At 43.8% G+C, this 21425-nt stretch overlaps 2 protein-coding genes and 1 pseudogene across 5 annotated transcripts; all 3 read right to left on the bottom strand.

The window, feature by feature from the left end:
• Positions 1 to 59: 59 nt before the first annotated feature.
• slc19a3a (solute carrier family 19 member 3a) lies at positions 60 to 13469 on the bottom strand. The gene is made up of 5 exons (XM_014213845.3): positions 13181 to 13469; positions 4110 to 4869; positions 2324 to 2516; positions 448 to 589; positions 60 to 343 (listed from the first exon to the last, which is right to left on the bottom strand). Exons 1-5 carry the CDS (start codon positions 13364 to 13366, stop codon positions 170 to 172), a joined length of 1455 nt encoding a protein of 484 aa, XP_014069320.1. The 5' UTR covers positions 13367 to 13469; the 3' UTR covers positions 60 to 169.
• LOC145850232 (thiamine transporter 1-like) lies at positions 12502 to 17296 on the bottom strand. Of its 2 annotated transcripts, none has more exons than XM_045724470.2 (5): positions 17009 to 17296; positions 15538 to 16285; positions 15182 to 15374; positions 14950 to 15091; positions 12502 to 14669 (listed from the first exon to the last, which is right to left on the bottom strand). In XM_045724470.2, exons 1-5 carry the CDS (start codon positions 17153 to 17155, stop codon positions 14517 to 14519), a joined length of 1383 nt encoding a protein of 460 aa, XP_045580426.2. In that variant the 5' UTR covers positions 17156 to 17296; the 3' UTR covers positions 12502 to 14516. The 2 variants fall into 2 exon arrangements, with proteins under 2 accessions (XP_045580426.2, XP_045580427.2); XM_045724471.2 differs by having other exon boundaries at positions 14404 to 14669; positions 15538 to 16310; positions 17009 to 17290.
• Positions 17297 to 17497: 201 nt separating this feature from the next.
• Positions 17498 to 21361, bottom strand: LOC106612573 (thiamine transporter 2 pseudogene; annotated as a pseudogene). 2 transcript variants are annotated; one of them, XR_014378883.1, is made up of 3 exons: positions 19847 to 21361; positions 17934 to 19695; positions 17498 to 17774 (listed from the first exon to the last, which is right to left on the bottom strand). The product of XR_014378883.1 is annotated as a thiamine transporter 2 pseudogene, transcript variant X1 (transcript). The 2 variants fall into 2 exon arrangements; XR_014378884.1 differs by having other exon boundaries at positions 17934 to 21361.
• Between the last annotated feature and the right edge of the window lie 64 nt (positions 21362 to 21425).

The raw sequence follows: 21425 nt of genomic DNA, 5'->3' as shown, positions 1-21425 counted from the left end.
TTCAAACAGACTGGAATGTCATCGGTGTCTAATTCAGTAGGGCACAATATACCAAAAAGTTTTGCAACAGAAATCAAAAATGTGCTTTATTTTTGGACACATTCAGGTAGAAACTCCCCATTTCAAAACGTTTTCTCCCATTCTGTGCCTACCAAACAGGGCCCAGTGGTCAGTTTCTTCTGCTCAGTCTTTGTTCAGGGCAAGTGTCACTGTCTTTCAGACTTGGAGGCTCCTCTGCAGTGGTGGAGTCTCTGTGGCTTTGCCGCACTCTCATAATCGTGTACACACCCCTCAGAAAGAAAATGACAGCGATGGCTGAGAAGTAGCTTCCATAAGTGATGAACTGCAAGAAAGAGTGGAGAGGTATGACATTTTTTTCCTTATTCTTCAGTCGTAGGGCTAGCAAGCAGGTTTTTTTGTCCTGTGACACTTGAACTGTTAACTCACCTGTGGGATGATGCCCAAGCCGAGCCCCCTGCCATCCACCACAACGGATGTGATGATGGTCTGAAGGACCAAAGCCCCAAAGTTGTTTGCTCCGAAGATCAGTGCATATCTTTCCATAGAGAGCTCAGTAGCAATTTGGAACCTGGGAGGAAAGAGGGCACATGTTTTTCCCTCTACCAAATATTAAAGGTTAATTTTGTTACATTTCAGATCTAAAAAGGGGTCCACGTCCCAGGCCATTTTTTTTTTTAAGATCCAGCTATATCCCAAAATCGAAAATTAATAGAATAAATAGGTAAACACCATGGGGCCGATTCAGACCTAAGTTATGCGAACGCAAATGGAACATTTTCTCTCTACTCCACATTTTTTAGCCAGGTATTCGTTCAGAGTGGAGATCACAAAAATTCTGGTTTGACAGAGGTATGTCTACAGATATCCTTCTGACCTTGGCTTAATTCCCTCATAATTCCACCACCTTCACGCATGATGAAACGATGAATGGCTTCGAGCAACCTGTCTGTTCTGAGAAACATCTAGGCCTTCTTATTTTATCCCAATAGAAATAACACCATTCTCCATGCACTGTAATTTACTAATTGATAAGCGCTAGGTAAATGAGTAAGTTGTTTGGATAAGGGGATTGTAAATGTATTTTGCCCTATGATCGTTGGAGACAAATGTAAAACCAGTCATATGGCAGAAAACTAGGATATCAATTTTCCCACTGAGGCTTATGAAATGCTGGCCTTGTAACCTGCAGGGATGCATTTTGGGGAGACAAAACTATCGGCATCTGTAGACATGTGCAAATGACAGTATAGTGCCAAACCTACCAAGTTGATTTATGATTTCTAGAATGTTTTAATCATACGTTGACTTTTCACTATTTATTTACAATTTGTATTGTGTTAAATACTCGCCACAATTGGTAGCCATCGTCAGTTATACCAATACATTTAGAACTCACTTTAGTGTTAGTTTCTTTACATTTTGCATAATTCCATTCCATTGTTAATTTACCATTCATCTGTCACATTTGTGTGGTTGTTCCTGAGGATCGCTAGCAATAGTGGACCATATTAGGCTAACATATTAGAATTAGTAATGTAGCCTATTTGAATCATTATGGAACGCAGACCACATGTAGCTGTTTAAACCTGGAGCCTAGTGCATGGTTCACAACGACTGGACCGTTGTCATCACAGTTCCATGATTAGTGGGGATTATTAAGGATACAAGATCAGAGTATTTTTACATTTACCAATTGGTGCTGAAAAGGAGACAAATACGAGTGTATTTACGAGGCTTTCTTTCATTGATCCCTAATATTCTGAACGTTCTCTCCATATTATACTCTAGTGACTGTGGAGAGAATTGAAATTAAAGCTACCCCACATTTAAAGGGATGGCATTAGATAAATGTACTGAAAACCGTATTGAATGAAAACTCGAGAAAATGTTTGGCCTGCAAGTAGGAGGGTTTTCAGCGGTTGAATGAAATGTACTCAGCGTATGCAAGGGAACCACGCCTGCAAAGCCAGCATAAGGTAAGTCTGAATAGTAACTATTGAGAAGTGCGTAGGAAAGACGTAGTAGTTTGAATCGGGCCCCATGTAATTATCTTTTCCATGAATTTGGGCATGAGATGTTTAACTAGATCTATCTACATAACCAATGGTGTGGGGTGGGAACTCATATTGACATTAGACAACTTTGGAGGTATGAAAACATCTGATTTAGGAGTGTAAGGTCCCTGTAACATGTGTCCCTTTAACAATTGACCATCAAAAGGGAATTTTTAAATGTGAAGTAAGGCATATTGTTCTTCAGACGGCAGTAATTCTCAATTTATCATTACTGTATTTGCACTCACATGGCTATGGTGATAAGCAGCATGTAGAGGCACTTGAAGACAATGTAGCCAGCGTAGCAGGCCCAGATGTTGGCTGTGAAAGTCATTGTGAAAAGGGCTGCAGCTCCCAGGCCAGAGAATGAACCCAGAGCCAACTCTCCCCACTGGGCCCAATCCACCTGGGTGAAACCAATACCATAGGCCGTCGCTGCTCCTGCAAGAAACACAGTGCCCTGAGCCCTAACGTTGCTATATACCTTTGTGAGGGGGGCAGGGGGGCAAGTACCCTAGTGGTTAGAGCGTTGGACTTGTAACCGAAAGGTTGCAAGATTGAATCTCCGAGCTGACAAGGTAAAAAACTCTCGCTCTGCCCCTGAACAAGGCAGCTATCCCACTGTTCCTAGGCCGTCATTGAAAATAAGAATTTGTTCTGACTTAACTGACTTGCCTAGTTAAGTAAAGGTAAAATTAAATTAAAAAGGTGTTAGACTGTTGATGATTGATTATTAAAGCCTGACAAGCATCTACAAAAAACAGATGGTCATGTGTCCTGTTTTGAGATGGTTTACTTGAGAGAATAAAGGGACGTTCTTGAGTTATGCATGCTGTCTTTATCCTTTAGTCGTATACATGCTGCAGTCAATAGGAGACCAGCTCACCCTATATATTGGAGCACTCCCTATCCATCACCCTCCCTTAAAGTCTTCAGCGAGACCCTGGTGGCCGACAGAGCCTGAAGCCCACTCGTAGAACGGTATGTAACTACAAAGTAAATATTGTGGAGCTCCGCCCCATAGGGGGGGATTTGCACCTATTGGTTTAGGGTAGGGCAGAGCGAGCCGGAATGTACTCCCTGCCGGTACTAACACTTCCCACATAAAGAAAAGATCCTAAGTGTGTGTATAGCTACTGTGTCCTCAGTCAGTCCGCCGCACCTAGTCAAAGACTGGTGAGCAGACCGAAGGTCATGGACTGAAACTGAACTCTGCAGACAGTAATCATGACCCCGTACATATGTCCCACAAAGAAGGCTGTCCGAGAGGGGAAAAAACTCAGCAGCCCACCAACCGGTCCTTCAGCCTCAGCCCTCAGTACAGACTGTGCAAGAGGGAGCCCGAGGACATATCTAAGAGATATAAACTGATAAATGGGGATAGCATCGACCACGACGCTGGCACACAAATATCCCTGACCCCAACACCCCTAAAACGGCAAGTAGAGGCCGCGGTATGAGAACTGCTCGGCCTCCGACCGCAAGGCACTACACAGGGTAGTGTGTACGGCCCAGTATATCACCGGGGCCAAGCTTCCTGCCATCCAGGACCTCTATACCAGGCGGTGTCAGAGGAAGGCCCTAAAAATTGTAAAAGATTCCAGCCACCCTAGTCATAGACTGTTCTCTCTGCTACCGCACGGAAAGCGGTACCAGAGCGCCAAGTCTAGGTCCAAGAGGCTTCTAAACAGCTTCTACCTCCAAGCCATAAGACTCCTGAACATCTAATCAAATGGCTACCCAGACTATTTGCATTGCCCTCCCCCCCTTCTACGCTGCTGCCACTCTCTGTTATTATCTATGTATATTCACTTTAATAACTCTACCTATTGGTACATATTACCAAAATTACTTCGACTAACCGGTGCCTCCTCCGCACATTGACTCTGTGCCGCTATGTTAACTAACTTTGCCTCCCTGGGTGGTTCTGGCCTGGCACAGGACATAGGTCGCAGTCAGACCCGACTCGAACTGCGCACACAACGTTTCATGGCGGCGCCAGGAAATGGGTCTATAGCGTTGTTGGCTACTCACCAAATAGGTTGGACACAGCTTCCACCCCTCCATTGTAGACTGTAAAGTTCTGGGATGGCTCTACGTGCTGCCACAGCACCTGAACATAGTTGGTTGTCTGGTTATAGCCACAGGTGGCAAGTGCCCACCACACTGACCAGTACAGCAGCTCCCTGGTAGAGTAACACTGGATGAAGTCTCTCCACAGCTGGATAAGAACCTGGCTGCAGCTCCTAGTTCTCACTGGCTCCTCAGGGGACTCTGCCATTTCCCCATCACCTTGGGCGTCCATTTCTTCTACATTTCCAGTTTCATGCCTCTCCTGACTCCGATGGAAGAACATGCTTCTCTGTGGCATTGGCAGGAAGAGGGAAGTCACCAGGGCGATGGAGATCAACACCAGGGTAAGTACCAGGATGTTGTTGTAGGACATGAGGTTGAAACTGACCAGCAACTGTCCCAGCACAGATCCCATTGTGTAGCCTAGCAGCTGTACACTACGACAGTAGGATGTAGCTTTGCGGTAGTGTTTCAGCTCCACTATGCTGTATATGTATGAAAAGTAGGCCACCTCGCTGGCTGTCACCACGGCGTAGGCAAACTGCATTGCCTGCATGGCTGCCACTCCCTGCAGCCAGAGCAGCATTGCTGTGGTAACAAAGAGGTTGATGCACTGGAACACCACGACGGGCTTGTAGCGCAGCCAATCGGTGAGCAGGAAGACGGGCACCAGCACAGCCAGGTAGGAGTATGTCCACACAGGGAAAATCTCATTGGTCACCTGAGGTAAATGGTAATGATGTCACAGTCATAACCATGTCATAATATGTTATAACTTGTCATAATATGGTCATGACACATACGGCATATTTAGACCTGTTGTGACATATATTGCATTATTTTATGGCTGGTTATGACACCTACATAAGAGTGTCAAAACCCACAAAACCTACCAAACAAGACAAAACATATTTCTTTGTCATAGCCTACTTGTCAAAAGTATGTGTAACCCTCTCACCAGGCTTGAATATGACTCTCACAATATTAACTTAAGTAGAGTACCTCAACAGCATGGGATGTTAGGTGAGAAGGACATCTCCAATAAGAATTCCTATTGTAAACTATCTAGGGTTATGACAATAGGGTACTAAAGCCTGTTGGGGATAGGGGGCAGTATTTGCACGGCCGGATAAAAAACGTACCCGATTTAATCTGGTTACTACTCCTGCCCAGTAACTAGAATATGCATATAATTATTTGATTTGGATAGAAAACACCCTAAAGTTTCTAAAACTGTTTGAATGGTGTCTGTGAGTATAACAGAACTCATTTGGCAGGCCAAAACCTGAGAAGATTCCAAACAGGAAGCGCTCTCTCTGACTATTTCTTGGCCTTCTTGATCATCTCTATCCAAAACAGGGGATCTCTGGCATAACGTGACATTTTCTAACGCTCCCATAGGCTCTCAGAAGGCGCCAGAACGTTGAATGGTGACTTTGCAGGCCATGGCTGAAAAACAGTAGCGCATTTGGATAGTGGTCGATCTGAGAACAATGAGACTGGGGCGCGTGCAAGAGCCGACACCATGTTTTTATTTTTTCGTCTTTGAACGAAAACAGGGTTTCCCGGTCGGAATATTATCGCTTTTTTACGAGAAAAATCGCATAAAAATTTATTTTAAACAGCGTTTGACATGCTTCGAAGTATGGTAATGGAATATTTTTTAATTCTTTGTCACGAAACGCGTCGGGCGCGTCACCCTTCTTTACCCTTCGGATAGTGTCTTGAACGCACGAACAAAACGCCGCTATTTGGATATAACTATGGATTATTTGGAACCAAACCAACATTTGTTATTGAAGTAGAAGTCCCGGGAGTGCATTCTGACGAAGAACAGCAAAGGTAATCCAATTTTTCTAATAGTAAATCTGAGTTTGGTGAGTACCACACTTGGTGGGTGTCAAAATAGCTAGCCCGTGATGGCCGGGCTATCTACTCAGAATATTGCAAAATGTGCTTTCACCGAAAAGCTATTTTAAAATCGGACACCGCGATTGCATAAAGGAGTTCTGTATCTATAATTCTTAAAATAATTATGTTTTTTGTGAACGTTTATCGTGAGTAATTTAGTAAATTCACCGGAAGTGTTCGGTGGGAATGCTAGTCACATGCTAGTCACATGCTAATGTAAAAAGCTGGTTTTTGATATAAATATGAACTTGATTGAACAAAACATGCATGTATTGTATAACATAATGTCCTAGGAGTGTCATCTGATGAAGATCATCAAAGGTTAGTGCTGCATTTAGCTATGGTTTGGGTTTATGTGACATTATATGCTAGCTTGAAAAATGGGTGTCTGATTATTTCTGGCTGGGTACTCTGCTGACATAATCTAATGTTTTGTTTTCGTTGTAAAGCCTTTTTGAAATCGGACAGTGTGGTTAGATTAACGAGAGTCTTGTCTTTAAAATGGTGCAAAATAGTCATATGTTTGAGAAATTGAAGTAATAGCATTTCTAAGGTATTTGAATATCGCGCCACGGGATTCCACTGGCTGTTGAGTAGGTGCGTCCCACTGGCCCAGAGAGGTTAACTTCAGATGAAATGATTATAGGTTTCTGTTATTGAATCAGGATAAACCATCCCATGCATTAAATTAAATTGAAACAATCAATGACTCCACCAAGGCAATATACATAACGTTCCATATGTGTATTAAAACAATTTCAAACACAAATACATTTTCAGACACAACATCAAAAGAAATAAAAAATAATAAACCCCAATGAGTCGTGCACAACCCGTGTCCAAATTATTTCAAGTTTGCTTAAATAAACCGTTGGCGCACGTTGGAGCTCCAAAAAATTGAGACACCCAAAAATATCCAGAAGCACCTCATGTTGTGGTTACTCACTACTTGGTAGATATTCCCTCAGCGAAGTATGGCAGTTCCATGCAGGTTTCCTCACAAAGTCCAAGGCAAGCACAGCTACCCATGCAGACAGTACTCCTTAGCCGTAACTGATATCCCGTGGGAACACGAACTCGTTAAGCTTCCCAAGCAATTATCTCCCGGTGTCACACGATGCTAGGCTAACCTCAAGGCTGGCAAATACCTCCACGACGAGACAGTAGCTTCAGTATCTACTAAGTTTTAACAAAATTATATGTATTTCCCTTCATGTATTAGTAGGTATGGGTTTTGTTCTAGTTCTGTCGTCTTCTTTTATAATTTTTCTTCACCAACCGTCCTAAGGTAAAACGTCCATCCTTTTATCCACGTCTCTTTTTCCCAGGCCTCCCGTTAACCAGGTCAACTCCCATTGGCCACAACTTAACAAGCGACCTTATTGGTCAAAACTTAAACTTCAAAGTAAAACAAACTATTCACTTATACATCATATAAATATTTCATCAAAAAGCATAATGCATTAACAACATTACAGTTCAGGAGCAATTCAATCATCTTTTAAATATAATACCAATTAATTATAACAAATAAACTCAATATTTGGTTCAAACAAGGGTATTACATATGCTTATGTTATATAATATTTTCTGAAATTGACCATATTAAATTATCATTGTAATTGCTCACAAATTGATGTCAGACATGCACCTACCACAATGCTCTATTGCTGATGACTGGGATGAATGCAGGAGCAGATTTCCGGAGCAGTATTGATGACTCTTTTTGATTGATGACTGACATAAGGGCATGTACATGATAGGCCTATCTGGCTTATATGATTATGATGGTCATAATGCTTCTAGACAGTGTCAACGTGTATTTTCTTAGTCCAAGTAAAGTGACACAGGAAGGTTACTCCTCAGTAAAAGGCACATGACAGCCCGCTTGGAGTTTGCCAAAAGGTACCTAAAGGACTCTGACCACGAGAAACAAATTCTCTGGTCTAATGAAACCAAGATGGAACCCTTTGGCCTGAATGCCTGGAACGGCTGTCGTAGAGAGGGGACCAAAGCGCAGCGTGTTGATTGTTCATGATGAATATTTATTTTAACTCGGAACACTAAAGAAAAAATAACAAAGGGAAAGCGCACAGTTCTGTCAGGTACAGAAAACTAAACAGAAGACAACTACCCACAAACACAGGTGGAAAAAAACCCTATGATCTCCAATTAGAGACAACGAGGACCAGCTTCCTCTAATTGGAGATCGTCCCAAAAAACAACAACATATAAATAGAAAAAACTAGAACCTAAACATAGATATACAAAACATAGAAAAAACACAAAATACCCCCTGTCACGCCCTGACCTACTCTACCATAGAAAATAACATCTTACTATGGTCAGGACCTGACAATGTCAAGCGTCACATCTGGAGGAAACCTGGCACCATCCCAGGGTGAAGCATGGTGGTGGCAGTAGGATCGAGGGAAAGATGAACAGAGCAAAGTACAGAGAGATCCTTGATGAAAACCTGCTCCAGAGCGCTCAGGACCTCAGACTGGGGCGAAGGTTCACCTTCCAACAGGACAACGACCCTAAGCACACAGCCAAGACAACGCAGTAGTGGCTTTGGGACAAGGCTCTGAATGTCCTTGAATGGCGCGGCCAGAGCCCGGACTTAAACCCAATCGAACATCTCTGAAGAGACCTGAGAACCGCTGTACAGCCACGCTCCCCATCCAACCTGACAGAGCTTGAGCGGTTCTGCAGAGAAGAATGGGAGAAACTCCCCAAGTACACCTGTGCCAAACTTGTAGCGTAATACCCAAGAAGACTTGAGGCTGTAATCGCTGCCAAAGGTGCTTCAACAAAGTACTGAGTAAAGGGTCTGAATACATTTCTTGGTTGTCAAATTTTCTTTGCTATCAGGTTGTAAATCACAGCTGGCCTGGTACATTGTTTGTTGCCTCCATTCGGCATGCATTGTTTCAGTTTCAATTACTGAATAGTCTGGACAAAAATGGACGAATGTAACTAAGGCAGTGTTGCCAATTTAGCGACTTTGTCGCTATATTTAGCGAGTATTCAGACCCCTCCAGCGACACATTTTTTTAAAAACGACTAGCGAAAAATCTAGCGACATTTTTTGGTGTTATTGGAGACTTTTGGAGAGACTGACGTGAAAGCACGTATCGTTCTTACTCTTCTCAACGAGCAGAGGGTGCTGCCGGGGGCCCAACCCCCCCAAAGCACTCACAGGCAGCCCAGTCCTCGCGCAGCAGTCCCTCCCAGCTGCAGGCCCTCCCAGCTGCAGTCAGAGCAGGAGATCTTCACTCCTCCGCGTCCAGACTGCAAATGAAACACGCATGCGGGAAGCCGCAGCTGGCTGATCCCGCCCTGGCTTACATTCAGGGCGGGATGTAAATGTAAAATGTTCTTTGTCTAAAATAAATCACTGCACAAAAAATAAATCACTGCATTTGACTCCCACAGCCTCAGTCACTTACTCACCTTGTCCACTGTGTGTGTGCCTCTCTGTGACATAAGCTAAACATCTAGCTGGCTAGCTCATCATGTCTCAGTCTAAACTGTACACTCAAAAATACAGAAAGGAGTGGGAATCAAACCCTGAATTCAAAGGCTGGTTGAAGCCGTTTATTGGAGACGATACACGGGCATACTGCCTGTATTGTAAGGCTGATTTCTATGCCAAACTTAGTGATGTAAAAAAACACATGACAACTCAAAAGGCAAAGCCTTATAACAGTTCCACCGAAAACAAGCTGCCATTTATGGTTAAAAAATTTGACTCTGCAAAAAAGGCTGAGGCCACCATGGCATTAGCTATCGCTGAACGCTGTTCCATGTTGGCATGTGATCACATTGGAGAAGCATGTAGAGCTGCTTTCTCAGACTCCACTGCTGCTACCCACTTTAAAATTCACAGGACAAAGTGCACAGAAATGATTAATGATGTTCTAGCACCATACTTTCTGAAAAAGTTGGTCGCAGATGTGGGTGACCAGCGTTTCAGCCTCCTCCTCGATGAGTCCACGGATGTAAATGTTTCTAAATACCTGGGAGTTGTGATAAGGTACTTTAGTGACACCAAGCAGACAATTGTATCAACATTTCTGGGGCTTGTTGAGTTGGAGGGAGGAGATGCCAAATCTATAGCCCGTGCTGTTGTGGCTTTCCTCGAGAAGTGTTGTCTTAAAAAAGAGAAACTCCTGGAGATAGGGACTGACAATGCCTCTGTTATGACGGAGATTAACAATGGGGTATAGCCTCAAATATCTGGTTCTTATTCGCTGTGTGTGCCACTCTCTGCAGCTTGCTCATTTGTAGTTCTAAACATATTTGGTTTTTATTCATTTTTTTTACTCACTTTTTGTCTCTCCCACGATGTTATTCCTCTTTCCTATAGTGTCCATCACAATTACATGCACATGGCCAATTATGAATATTAGGTGATGACGTCATTTAGCGAATTTTAGGACAGCCAATAGCTACTATCCTTACTGAGGAGTTGGCAACACTGAACTAAGGCTGGGAATGGCAATACAATCAAACTAGCAAAGGCAAGTCAGTTATAATGTGGCTAATAGGCTAGCGTATCAATTTATGTAACTAGCAAGCTAAAAACACGGAGCCTGACGTTAGGTCGATAGCTAGCTACCTGCTAGGAGGATGTAATGTCAAGCCATTGGAGGAGTGGGTAACTGAGACATTTTTTGGTGTTATACACAGCTAGAGATGCAGGTGTCATTTGGTTAGCTAAGCAACATAAGCAAAAAAAGTAATAGTTAGTGAAGAACGCTCTAGATAACAAGTAAACAGCCTAACCAGCTCTGCTACGGCGAGTACAATGTTCAGAGTGAGGTGTTCTGTCATTTGTGTCAGGAAGTAGCTAGCAAGCTAGCCAATTTTAGCCAGTTAGCTTGGATGCTTGTCTGGGACGAGCATGCATTGGCAGGCAAGCTGCAGAAAGATGAGGCTACAATTCAAATCAAATGTACCTTTTCATGGTTGTTTGATCAATAGGACTGTAATAGGACTCCCATGGTGTTTACATACTTGCAGAAATCCATTCAAGTGTATTTTGTGGCTTTTAGCAAATGCGTTCTAATGATCTGAAGTCATGCTGTTGCAACAACCTGTAAACACAAAGTCCAGTTCAAAGTGAATGATGGCAGGCCCGTGTGGCAAATTACTTGTTTGTATAAAGGTCTACTGTAGCTCTGATTGGCTTAAACGCACAGGTCTGTGTAGACTCCGGTCCTGGACAAGAGATGTTTTTATTCGGTTTTATTTTGTGCAGTGTCTATTAATTGTCCAAGTGCACAATCACTTTCCTGCTCTATATTGCTGTAGAATTTTCCAATTTTTTTATAACATTATTATTTAACATTTATTTACTAGCCAAGTCAGTTAAGAACAAATTCTTATTTACAATGACGGCCTACCCCGGCCAAACCCTCTCCTAACCCGGACGATGCTGGGCTAATTGTGTGCCGCCCCATAGGACTCACGATCACGGCCAGTTGTGATACAGTCCGGGATCGAACCAGGGTCTGTAGTGATGCCTATAGCACTGAGATACAGTGCCTCAGACCGCTGTGCCACTTGGGAGCCCCAAAATGCCTTAATTTACATAATTCCCAAACATTCTAAGAATTTATGAAAAGGTGAAAATGACCATATCTAAGTGAACAATTGTCAGAATAAAATTAAAAAAATGTCATTTTTCTGGGGGTGTATATGAATAGATTTGAATAAGATTTCATGTTCCTAAAATGCTGTCAGTTCCACTTTAGATGCAACAGTGTTTCACACACAAGTTATTTTCAAAGAGATGGCTATCAACAGCAAGCGAGTTGCATTAAAAAACACAGTTCCACTCACCAGATGATGATCATTTGAAACTTAACTTGTTGAAAGTTAGAATCTAACAAATTAGCAACAACATCCTCTTTGATAACATCTACTGAATCTCCTGCAAACTAGCTGACAAAAAAAGCTAGCCAAACTGTGGTAAAACTACTGTTCACTATCTATTGCGCAGTGACCTGTTGACCTTCAAGAAGGCAGAAGTTTCCATATGTTTTTGTAAAAACAGTGGGACCGAGAATGTCAGGCCATCTGTTTGTGAGCGGAAGCTGAAGCGCTGCTGGGTCATGCAGCAAGACAATGATCCTAAACACACAATCAGGTGTACATGAAAATGATTAAAAAGTAACACATTTGAAGTTTTGTAATGGCCTAGTCAAGTCCAGACCTAATACCAATTGAGATGTTGTGTCAGGACTTCAAACAAGCAGTCGCTGAGTTAAAGCAGTTCTGCATGCAACAGTGGGCCAAAATTCCTCCACAGCGATGTGAGAGACTGATCAACAACTACCGGAAGTGTTTGGTTGGAGTCATTGCAGCTAAAGGTGACACAACCAGTTAATGAGTGTAAGAGGGCAATTCATTTCCCACACATTAATAAATAAAATAAGTATAAACATTTTTATTTGTAAACTAATATTAGGTTTTGGTTGAAGATCTGACAACATTCAGTATCAAAAATATGCAAAAATAGTGAAAATCAGAAAAGGGGAAAGTACTTTTCACGGCACTGTAGGCTATTTATATTAATACTCAAAAGTATGAGTTTGACTTTTCATTTTTCTAAGGTATTCTCTTAGTTGTACTGCTAAACTTGATGTGAAGAAGTGACATTTTATATGATTATGTGAATATGTCTAAATGCCATATAAGGTTTTAAGTACTGAGTTACAACTAACCCCCGCATAGGAGCCTATACTTATCTAAATCTTGTGAGAAAATACAACAATAATTCTTGTCATTAACTATACAAATTAAAAATGGAGAACATTCCAAAGGTCAAACATTAAAAAAAGAGAGGCTGCTAGGATATTTACTTCAGGTTCTCAAAACCAATTTTTTTGTCAATAAAACCAAAGATAATTGATGAATTTAAACAAACTTCTTAGGCATGTAGATACACTAACCAAGCATTAGTATATTGAATAACATTCCATTATCAGCCTGTTACAACTGAACCTGTTTTACTTTGTTCCATGGTCTCCTCATAGATATAGTGCTGTTCAAAATCTCAAAGTGTGGGAATGACAACATTTTATTGACATTTTAGTACTGTAGTAGCTTACCTTTTCCACTGTCAGGTTTTTGTCTGGACCTGTCAGGTAAGGTATGAGGAAAGGTTCTATAGGTTTCACAGTACTGAAAAACCCATAGATACACAGCAGAGTGGTGGGATAGCCCCATCCTGCCCTCCACCGCTTCAAAGCCTCCATTCTCACAGATCCAAAGAGATTGTCACCACACAACTTCATGACTTTCACGTGCTGAGGTTTTGCTGCTTTACCTGCTCAGATGAGTCTGCTCTTTCATGCCACATATGCAGGAGTTTACCTGCTCAGATTTAACTGTGTTACCTGTCCAGGCTAATCGGCTCCCTACTATAATACTGTAGTAGTAGCGTACTAGTCTCAGGTTGTGTGTGTAATCGGTGAGCTCCGTCTGTCAATCAACAACTTGCTCAAAGGGCACTGCTTCTGGTCTACTCACACACGTTCCTTCTAGAACTGAGACATGAGCTCAATAAATAAAACAAATAAATCATACCTGCACATCAGCTGTACACCTTATCTTTTTTAGTTTACTTATAGAGTAGTTGGAGTAGGCTAAATCATGCTCATGCAACAAGTACCCACTGGACAAAACTGCTTGAATCAATGTTGTTTGTTACGTCACAAAAATGTGTGTTATCAAATAGTGACTAAAGTTCAGGGCAGGGTACTGGGCAGAGGCTGGCTAGTGGTGACTATTTAACAGTCTGATGGCCTTGAGATATAAGATGTTTTTACAGTCTCTTGGTCACAGCTTTGATGCACATACCTCTACTGACCTCGCCTTCTGGATGGAAGCGGGTGAACAGGCCATGGTTCAGGTGGCTGAGGTCCTTGATGATCTTCTTGGCCTTCCTATGACACCGGGTGCTATAGATGTCCTAGAGGGCAGGCAGTGTGCCCCTGGTGATGCGTTTGGCAGACTGCACCACCCTTTGGCGAGCCCAGCGGTTGTGGACAGTGCGGTTGCGGATGGTGCAGCTAGCGTACCAGGCCGGGATACAGCCCGACAGGATGCTCTCAATGGTGCATCTGTAGAACTTTATGAAGGTCTTTGGTGCCAACCCAAATTTCTTCAGCCTCTTGAGGTTGAAATGGTGCTGTTGCGCCTTCTACACCACACTGTCTGTGTGGGTGGACCATTTCAGATGGTCAGTGGTTTGTACACGAGGAACATACATTTTATTTTGATTATAAATACAAGTATACAGAGCACCATGACATTATATTTTAAAGTAGATGTTTGGTGAGACACCTTGCCCTCTTCAGTTTTGGACAGATTAATGTCTGTGGTCAGAACCGGTCAGATGAAAACACTTCTACTTTGGGTTCTTCTTTTTGTTCCACTGCATGTTCAAGCTTGCAGTGGTGTACAAATGGATGGGCTTGGAGGCTCCTCTGCAGTGGTGGAGTCTCTGTGGCTTTGCCGCACTCTCATAATCGTGTACACACCCCTCAGAAAGAAAATGACAGCGATGGCTGAGAAGTAGCTTCCATAAATTATGAACTGCAAGAAGAGTGGAAAAGCATTACGCTTATTTTTCAGTTACACGGTTCAGATAAAAAAATATATATGTTTTGAATTAGCCAGATATTAAACGCTGTTTCTTTGGACAAACATCAAGGACAGTTCATAACATCCAAGGCAAAAGTCCAAGGTACCTATTCATAATGTTGGATAATGACATTGTTGGATGGAATTGCACCACTGGGGGTTGTGGTGGAAGAGTCGAGGTCTAATGGTTTGTAGGAACTTGCCTCCTTTGACACTTTAAACTTTAACTCACCTGTGGGATGATGCCCAGGCCGAGCCCCCTGCCATCCACCACAACGGATGTGATGATGGTCTGAAGGACCAAAGACCCAAAGTTGTTTGCTCCGAAGATCAGTGCATATCTCTCCATAGAGAGCTCAGTAGCAATTTGGAACCTGGGAGGAAATGGTCACGTTTATTCCTGTTAAATAATCATTCAAGTTTGGCACCTACATTTTTCTAATGGCAGTAATTCACAAACTCACATGGCAAATGTGATAAGCAGCATGTAGAGGCCCTTAAAGGCAACATAGCCGGCATAGCAGACCCAGATGTTGTCAGTGAAGGTCATGATGAACAGGGCTGCAGCACCCAGGCCAGAGATGGAGCCCAGGAACAACTCTCCCCACTGGGCCCAGTCCACCTGGATGAAACCAATGCCATAGGCTGTCGCTGCACCTGTTAGTCACACACGATGTGATAAACTTACCATTAAGTAATTACATATTAGTAGTATGACTGCAGATTGACTGTTGGTGATGATTGATTATTAATGCCAGACTAACATCTACAAATACCCAATGGTCATGTGTACTCCAACAGTTGGTGCTTCACTACTCACCAAACAGGTTGGACACAGCTTCCACCCCTCCGTTGTAGACTTGGACTTTCTGGGATGGCTGTATGTGCGCCCATAACACCTGTACATAGTTAATTGCCTGGTTGTAGCCACAGGTAGCCAGTACCCACCACACTGACCAGTACAGCAGTGCCCTGGTGGAGTAGCACTGGAGAAAGTCTCTCCACAGCAGCAAAAAGACCTGGCTGCAGCCCCTAGCCCTCACTGGCCCCTCAGTGGACACATTACCTGCGCACCTGTCCCCTCCTTCTGGGGTCTGTAGTGGGTCACTTTGACTCTGATGGAAGAACATGCTTCTCTGTGGCATTGGCAGGAAGAGGGAAGTCACCAGGGCGATGGAGATCAACACCAGGGTAAGTACCAGGATGTTGTTGTAGGACATGAGGTTGAAACTGACCAGCAACTGTCCCAGCACAGAGCCCACCGTGTAGCCTAGCAGCTGTACACTACGGCAGTAGGATGTAGCCTTTCGGTAGTACTTCAGGTCCACTATGCTGTAGATGTATGAGAAGTAGGCCACCTCACAGGCCGACTTTACGCCATAGAAGAACTGCATCGCCTTAAAGACTGCCACCTCCTGCACCAATAGCATCATCGCCCAGGTTATGAAGAGGTTGATGCACTGAAACACCACGACGGGCTTGTAGCGCAGCCAATCGGTGAGCAGAAAGACTGGCACCATCACAGCCAGGTAGGAGTATGTCCACACAGGGTAGATCTCATTGGTCACCTGGGTTAGAGTGCAACACTGCTGTCTGTTTGGGAGGTTGCAACATTACAGAACATTCAGAAAGAAAATGTATTGATTGTAGCGACCTTAACGCAACACCTAGCGAGCAACGCAGCGACCTCATCAAGAGATTCAGATATCTTGTCGTAAAGGCTAAGGTGTTGGGTTGACAGCCGCAAGGTCACATGTTCAAACCCTGGTCCGCACTACTTCCTGACCTCACTACATCAGTTGCGGCCATCAAAAACGTGGGGGCAAGAATGGGGTAATGTAGCGAGCACAATTCAACACCTAGCAACCTCATCAAGAGGTTTGTATCTCTTGGGATAACAAATAATGTGTTGGGATGACAGTCGTATGGTCCTGTGTTTAAGGTTAAAGCCCAGGTTGGGACTACCCTCTGATTCGCTACAGTATTGTGTAAAACAGAAATGATTGTCATAGAATCAGGAATCATGTCCACTCTGTTAATTATATTGTTTTGTTCTGAACATTTCCCTTCACTGAATACACCCCCTGGTTTCAAGAGCGGTTTCTTCCTTGCTTTACCGTTTCTTTATCAAGTTGGTAGGTAGTAAAGTGGTCATAAACATGGTTATATTACTAATAAAGTTATAAAGGCTCGGATGACGAAGAAAAAAAAAAAATCGGTACACTCCTCTAAAGAGAGAATAAGAGTATGAAGACAAGGCATTGAAATGTTTGTCGTGTAGTCTACTGTACCTGTTCCACCGTCAGGTTTTTGTCTGGACCAGTCAGGTAAGGGTAGATGAAGGGTACGAGAGGTTTCACAGTACTGAAGAACCCATAGATGCACAGCAGAGTTGTGGGATAGCCCCATCCTGCCCTCCACCGCTTCACAGCATCCATCCTCACAGATCCACAAACAGCGATAGCCACTACTATTCCCCACACAAGTTTTTATACTTTATACGAAAAGCAGGTTTATTGCTTTACCTACTAAGGTTAGTCTGCTCTCTCACACAACTCTTAATCCAGCCTGTGTCTAGTCCCCATATGGAAGTCACCTCGGTTTGTTTGTGTAATCAGTGAGCTCAGTCTGTCAATCAACAACCTGCTCAATAAATGTATGCAATAACTAAAACGCTAGATAGATAATGCATATTTAACATGGCCATGATTATCAATTGAACACACCTTATCTTTTGGATGACTTAAAGAGAAGTTGGACAAAACGATGCTTACGCAACATTGGTTTTATTTTTATTATAAATACAAGTATGTAACACCATGAAATTCAATGTTAGGGTGAACCCCTGAAGACTCCTTGCCCCCCTCAGTCTCTGATAGACTACTGTCTGTGGTCAGAACAGAATCGGTCTGAGGAGGGCACCTCCACTTTGGGTTCGTCTTTCTGCTCCGAGTCCATTGCCTGTTTAGGCCTACAGTGGTGTGCACAGGCTGTGTACATCCCTCGGATCAGGAAAAGCTCAGATATTGCTGCATAGTAGCTGCCATAGACGATGAACTGGAGAGAGGGAAATTTGATTAGACGGGTCAAGAACAGTAAAAATGTGGTAATAATAACCCACCAGGTGTCACTCTCTCTTCACTTTTGGTAACTTGTGCAGTGATCAGATAAAGGAATGGGCACTGCCCTTTCTAGCTCTGGATTGTGCAACCATACCTGCGTGACAATGTCTAGCCCCAGTGCAGTTTCATCAACAACGATGGCTGTGAGAATGGTCTGCAGCAAGAGGGCGACAAAAGTGTTGACCTCTCCATAGCACGCCATGGAGAGGTTGGCTGCATTCTGGAATCTGTAAGGACAAAACAGATATTTTGTACTGAATATTTTCATTGTGCAGTTCTGATGAATGTCTATGGGATGCATGGAAGGTGTATTAAAAAAATATAGCAGAGCTCATTGAAGTATGGCCTAGAGATTATTCAGCATTTAAGTAGTGAGGCCTTGAAGATGAGGCTGCATGAGGCCGCATCAGCAGCATGGGGCCTTGAAGATGATGTTGACAGCATAGCTTGCCCAAATTTTGCTGGGGAACCCAATCAGAAACACGGTCTCTGCCATCACAAAGTGCTTATACAGAAACCCAGCCTAAAACCCCAAAGAGCAAGCAATGCAGATGTAGAAGCACGGTGGCTAGTAAAAACTCCCTAGAAAGGCAGGAACCTAAGAAGAAACCTAGAGAGGAACCAGGCTCTGAAGGGTGGCCACTCGGGCTGTGTCGGGTGGAGATTATAAGAGTACATGGCCATTAAGGCCAGATCGTTTTTCAAGATGTTGAAAATCAATTCATATCAGATCAGTGGTTACTCCAAGCAAGGACGGATGCAAAATTTGAAGAATTCGAACAGGACCCTCATTGTATTCCTAGGGACAGTGTTCCTACCATCATTTATAGGACAGTATAATGTCTCTATCCCTGAACACAAAGGATCGAGGACAGGGCTTTGATTTAATTAAAGGGATACTTCGGGATTTTGGCAATGAGGCCCTTTATCCACTTCCCCAGAGTCAGATTGACTTGTTACAATAAGTCACTATCTCTCAAACCCGAGCTATCAGCAATAATCAGAAAAATTGTTACCCAAGCTATCACTTTAATTAAAGCAATTACTCTTCTCTGCGTGCAGAGCCCAACTTGGACCAAAGCGAAGATGACCATGGAACTACTTTGCCTTAAGCCAATCGAAACACATTACCCATTTAATCATGGAGCACATATAAATCAGATTGTGAGACCAACATTTAGCTGTGTCCTGGTAATTTGGGAGTTTTATTAGACTATTTTTATTGAGTGATAAAAAAAAAGATTAGCATTGTAAAATTTTTATCTCAATATAAAATTCACCAACCGGTAAACCCCAAAGCACAGCTACTCCACTGAACACACACACAGCTCCTGTGCTTCCTCCACTGCACTCACTTCATCCCCCACCTGGATCTTGGCACTCAGGTCCAGGACAGCCTTCTCCCCCCTGAAAAACATCCCCTGCTGGGGAATGGGTAGCCAGACAGAGATGAGGAACGCAACGCTGAGGATCCCCAGGGAGATGGCGTTGAGGAAGAAGTAGTCCAGCCTTGCCAGGGAGACCAGCAACTGGCCTAGGGTGGCCCCTAGGGTGGAGCCTGTCAGCATGGCACTGCGGAGGTAGCGGGTGGCCTGCCGGTACCTCGCTGGAGGGATCACACTGTAGATGTAGGAGAAGTAGGCCACCTCCATGGAGGTCACCACGGCATAGTTGAACTGCAGGAAGGTCATGGCGGTCAGGCCAGGGGCGAAGCAGAGCAGGACATAGTTGGTGACCAGGAAGAGGCCCTGGACCACGATCACCGACTCGTACCTCAGGAGGTCTGTCAGCAGGAAGACGGGGAAGAGGACGGCCAGGTAGGACTACGTCCAGATGGGGAACAGGTAGTTGGTCACCTGAGGAAGTGATTCATTTATCAGTATATCTAGTCAATATCCACAGGGATACTGAATAGTCCTACCGATCCTCTATATGAAGCAAAAAAAGAACATAGCCCATTGTATTCGGTAGCACATATGCTATTTATACAAATGTATGTGGACTCACCTTCAAATTAGCGGATTCTGCTATTTCACCCACACCCGTTGCTGACAGGTGTATAAAATCGAGCACACAGCCATGCAATTTCCATAAACGTTGGCAGTAGAATGGCCTTGAGCTCAGTGACTTTCAATGTGGAACCGTCATAGGATGGCCCCTTTCCAATAAGTGTTTAAATTTCTGCCCTGCTAGAGCTGCCCCGGTCAACTGTAAGTGCTGTTATTGTGAAGTGGAAACGTCTAGGAGCAACAACAGCTCAGTCACGAAGTGGTAGGCCACACAAGCTCAGAGAATGAGACCGCCTAGTGATGAAACTGTCCTCGGTTGCAACACTCACTACCGAGTTCCAAATTGCCTCATGAAGCAACATCAGCACAAGAACTGTTCGTCGGGAGCTTCATGAAATGGGCTTCCATGGTCGAGAAGCCGCAAACAAGCCTAAGATCACCATGCGCAATGCCAAGCGTCTGCTGGAATGGTGTAAAGCTCTCCGCCATTGGAGTCTGGAGCAGTGGAAATGCGTTCTCTGGAGTGATGAATCACGCTTTACCATCTGGTAGTCCGAAGGACTAATCTGGGTTTGGAGGATGCCAGGAGAATGCTACCTGCCCGAATGCATAGTGCCAACTGTAAAGTTTGGTGGAGGAGGAACAATGGTCTTCGGCTGTTTTTCATGGTTCGGGCTAGGCCCCTTAGTTCCACTGAAGAAAAATCTTAATGCTACAGCATACAATGACATTCTAGACAATTCTGTGCTTCCATCTTTGTGGCAACAGTTTGGGGAAGGCCCTTTCCTGTTTCAGCATGACAATGCCCCCTTACACAAAGCGAGGTCCATACAGAAATCGTTTGACAAGTGTGGAAGAACTTGACTGGTCTGCACAGAGTCCTGACCTCAACCCCATCGAACACCTTTGGGATGAATTAGAACGCCGACTGCGAGCCATGCCTAATTGCCCAACATCAGTGCCCGACCTCACTAATGCTCTTGTGGCTAAATGGAAGTCCCTGCAGCAATGTTCCAACATCTAGTGGAAAGCCTTCACAGAAGAGTGGAGACTGTTGTAGCAGCAAAGGGGGGACCAACTCCATATTAATGCCCCTGATTTTGGAATGAGATGTTCGAGGAGCAGGTGTCCACATACTTTTGGTCATGTAGCGTATTTAATTCTATCATTATAGTGTGTATCATTTACTTTCTTATCACAACCTTGTTAACAAATCCCATCAAAACTGATCATGTGTAGCATACAGCTCTCTGCTGCTGGTTACTTTACCACCTCCTCAGAGATGTTCTTGTATGGTCCAATAAGGTATGTTGTTAGGAAGGGCTCAGCTGGTCTGCAGTTAGCGAAGAACACATTGAGCGACAGAACGGCTGTGGGAAACACCCAGCCAGTGGACTGTAGCTTGGCCCAGCAACACATCCTGGTAGCCTACGCCTTCTGCACTCCTCACGTGCCCGACCTCTGGGTCTGAGTCCTGTGTACCACTGGTGTCTGTTGGCAGTTGGCAGCTGTAGATCACTGGGCTAAGTCCTTGTCGGGGAAATGTATGAATTTAGTCTGTCTATGAACTACATGTG

This window comes from Salmo salar, chromosome 09, assembly GCF_965601325.2.
Source record: "Salmo salar chromosome 09, fSalSal1, whole genome shotgun sequence".
Lineage (NCBI taxonomy): Eukaryota > Metazoa > Chordata > Actinopteri > Salmoniformes > Salmonidae > Salmo > Salmo salar.
Note: the sequence above shows the minus strand (reverse complement) of the source record. Positions and strands in the feature narration are given on the sequence as shown.

What these genes read in the sequence shown, in the direction of transcription:
- slc19a3a (XM_014213845.3), bottom strand. Translation starts at nt 13,366, where the DNA reads ATGAAGTTGTGTGGTGACAATCTCTTTGGATCTGTGAGAATGGAGGCT. An exon ending in AAAACCTGACAGTGGAAAAG is followed by an intron (nt 4,870 to 13,180) that starts GTAAGCTACTAC and finishes CATTTACCTCAG; the next exon opens with GTGACCAATGAGATTTTCCC. An exon ending in CTGCTTATCACCATAGCCAT is followed by an intron (nt 590 to 2,323) that starts GTGAGTGCAAAT and finishes CTTTCCTCCCAG; the next exon opens with GTTCCAAATTGCTACTGAGC.
- LOC145850232 (XM_045724470.2), bottom strand. Translation starts at nt 17,155, where the DNA reads ATGGATGCTGTGAAGCGGTGGAGGGCAGGATGGGGCTATCCCACAACT. An exon ending in AGCTGTGTCCAACCTGTTTG is followed by an intron (nt 15,375 to 15,537) that starts GTGAGTAGTGAA and finishes TGTGACTAACAG; the next exon opens with GTGCAGCGACAGCCTATGGC. An exon ending in GCCTGGGCATCATCCCACAG is followed by an intron (nt 14,670 to 14,949) that starts GTGAGTTAAAGT and finishes CTCTTCTTGCAG; the next exon opens with TTCATAATTTATGGAAGCTA.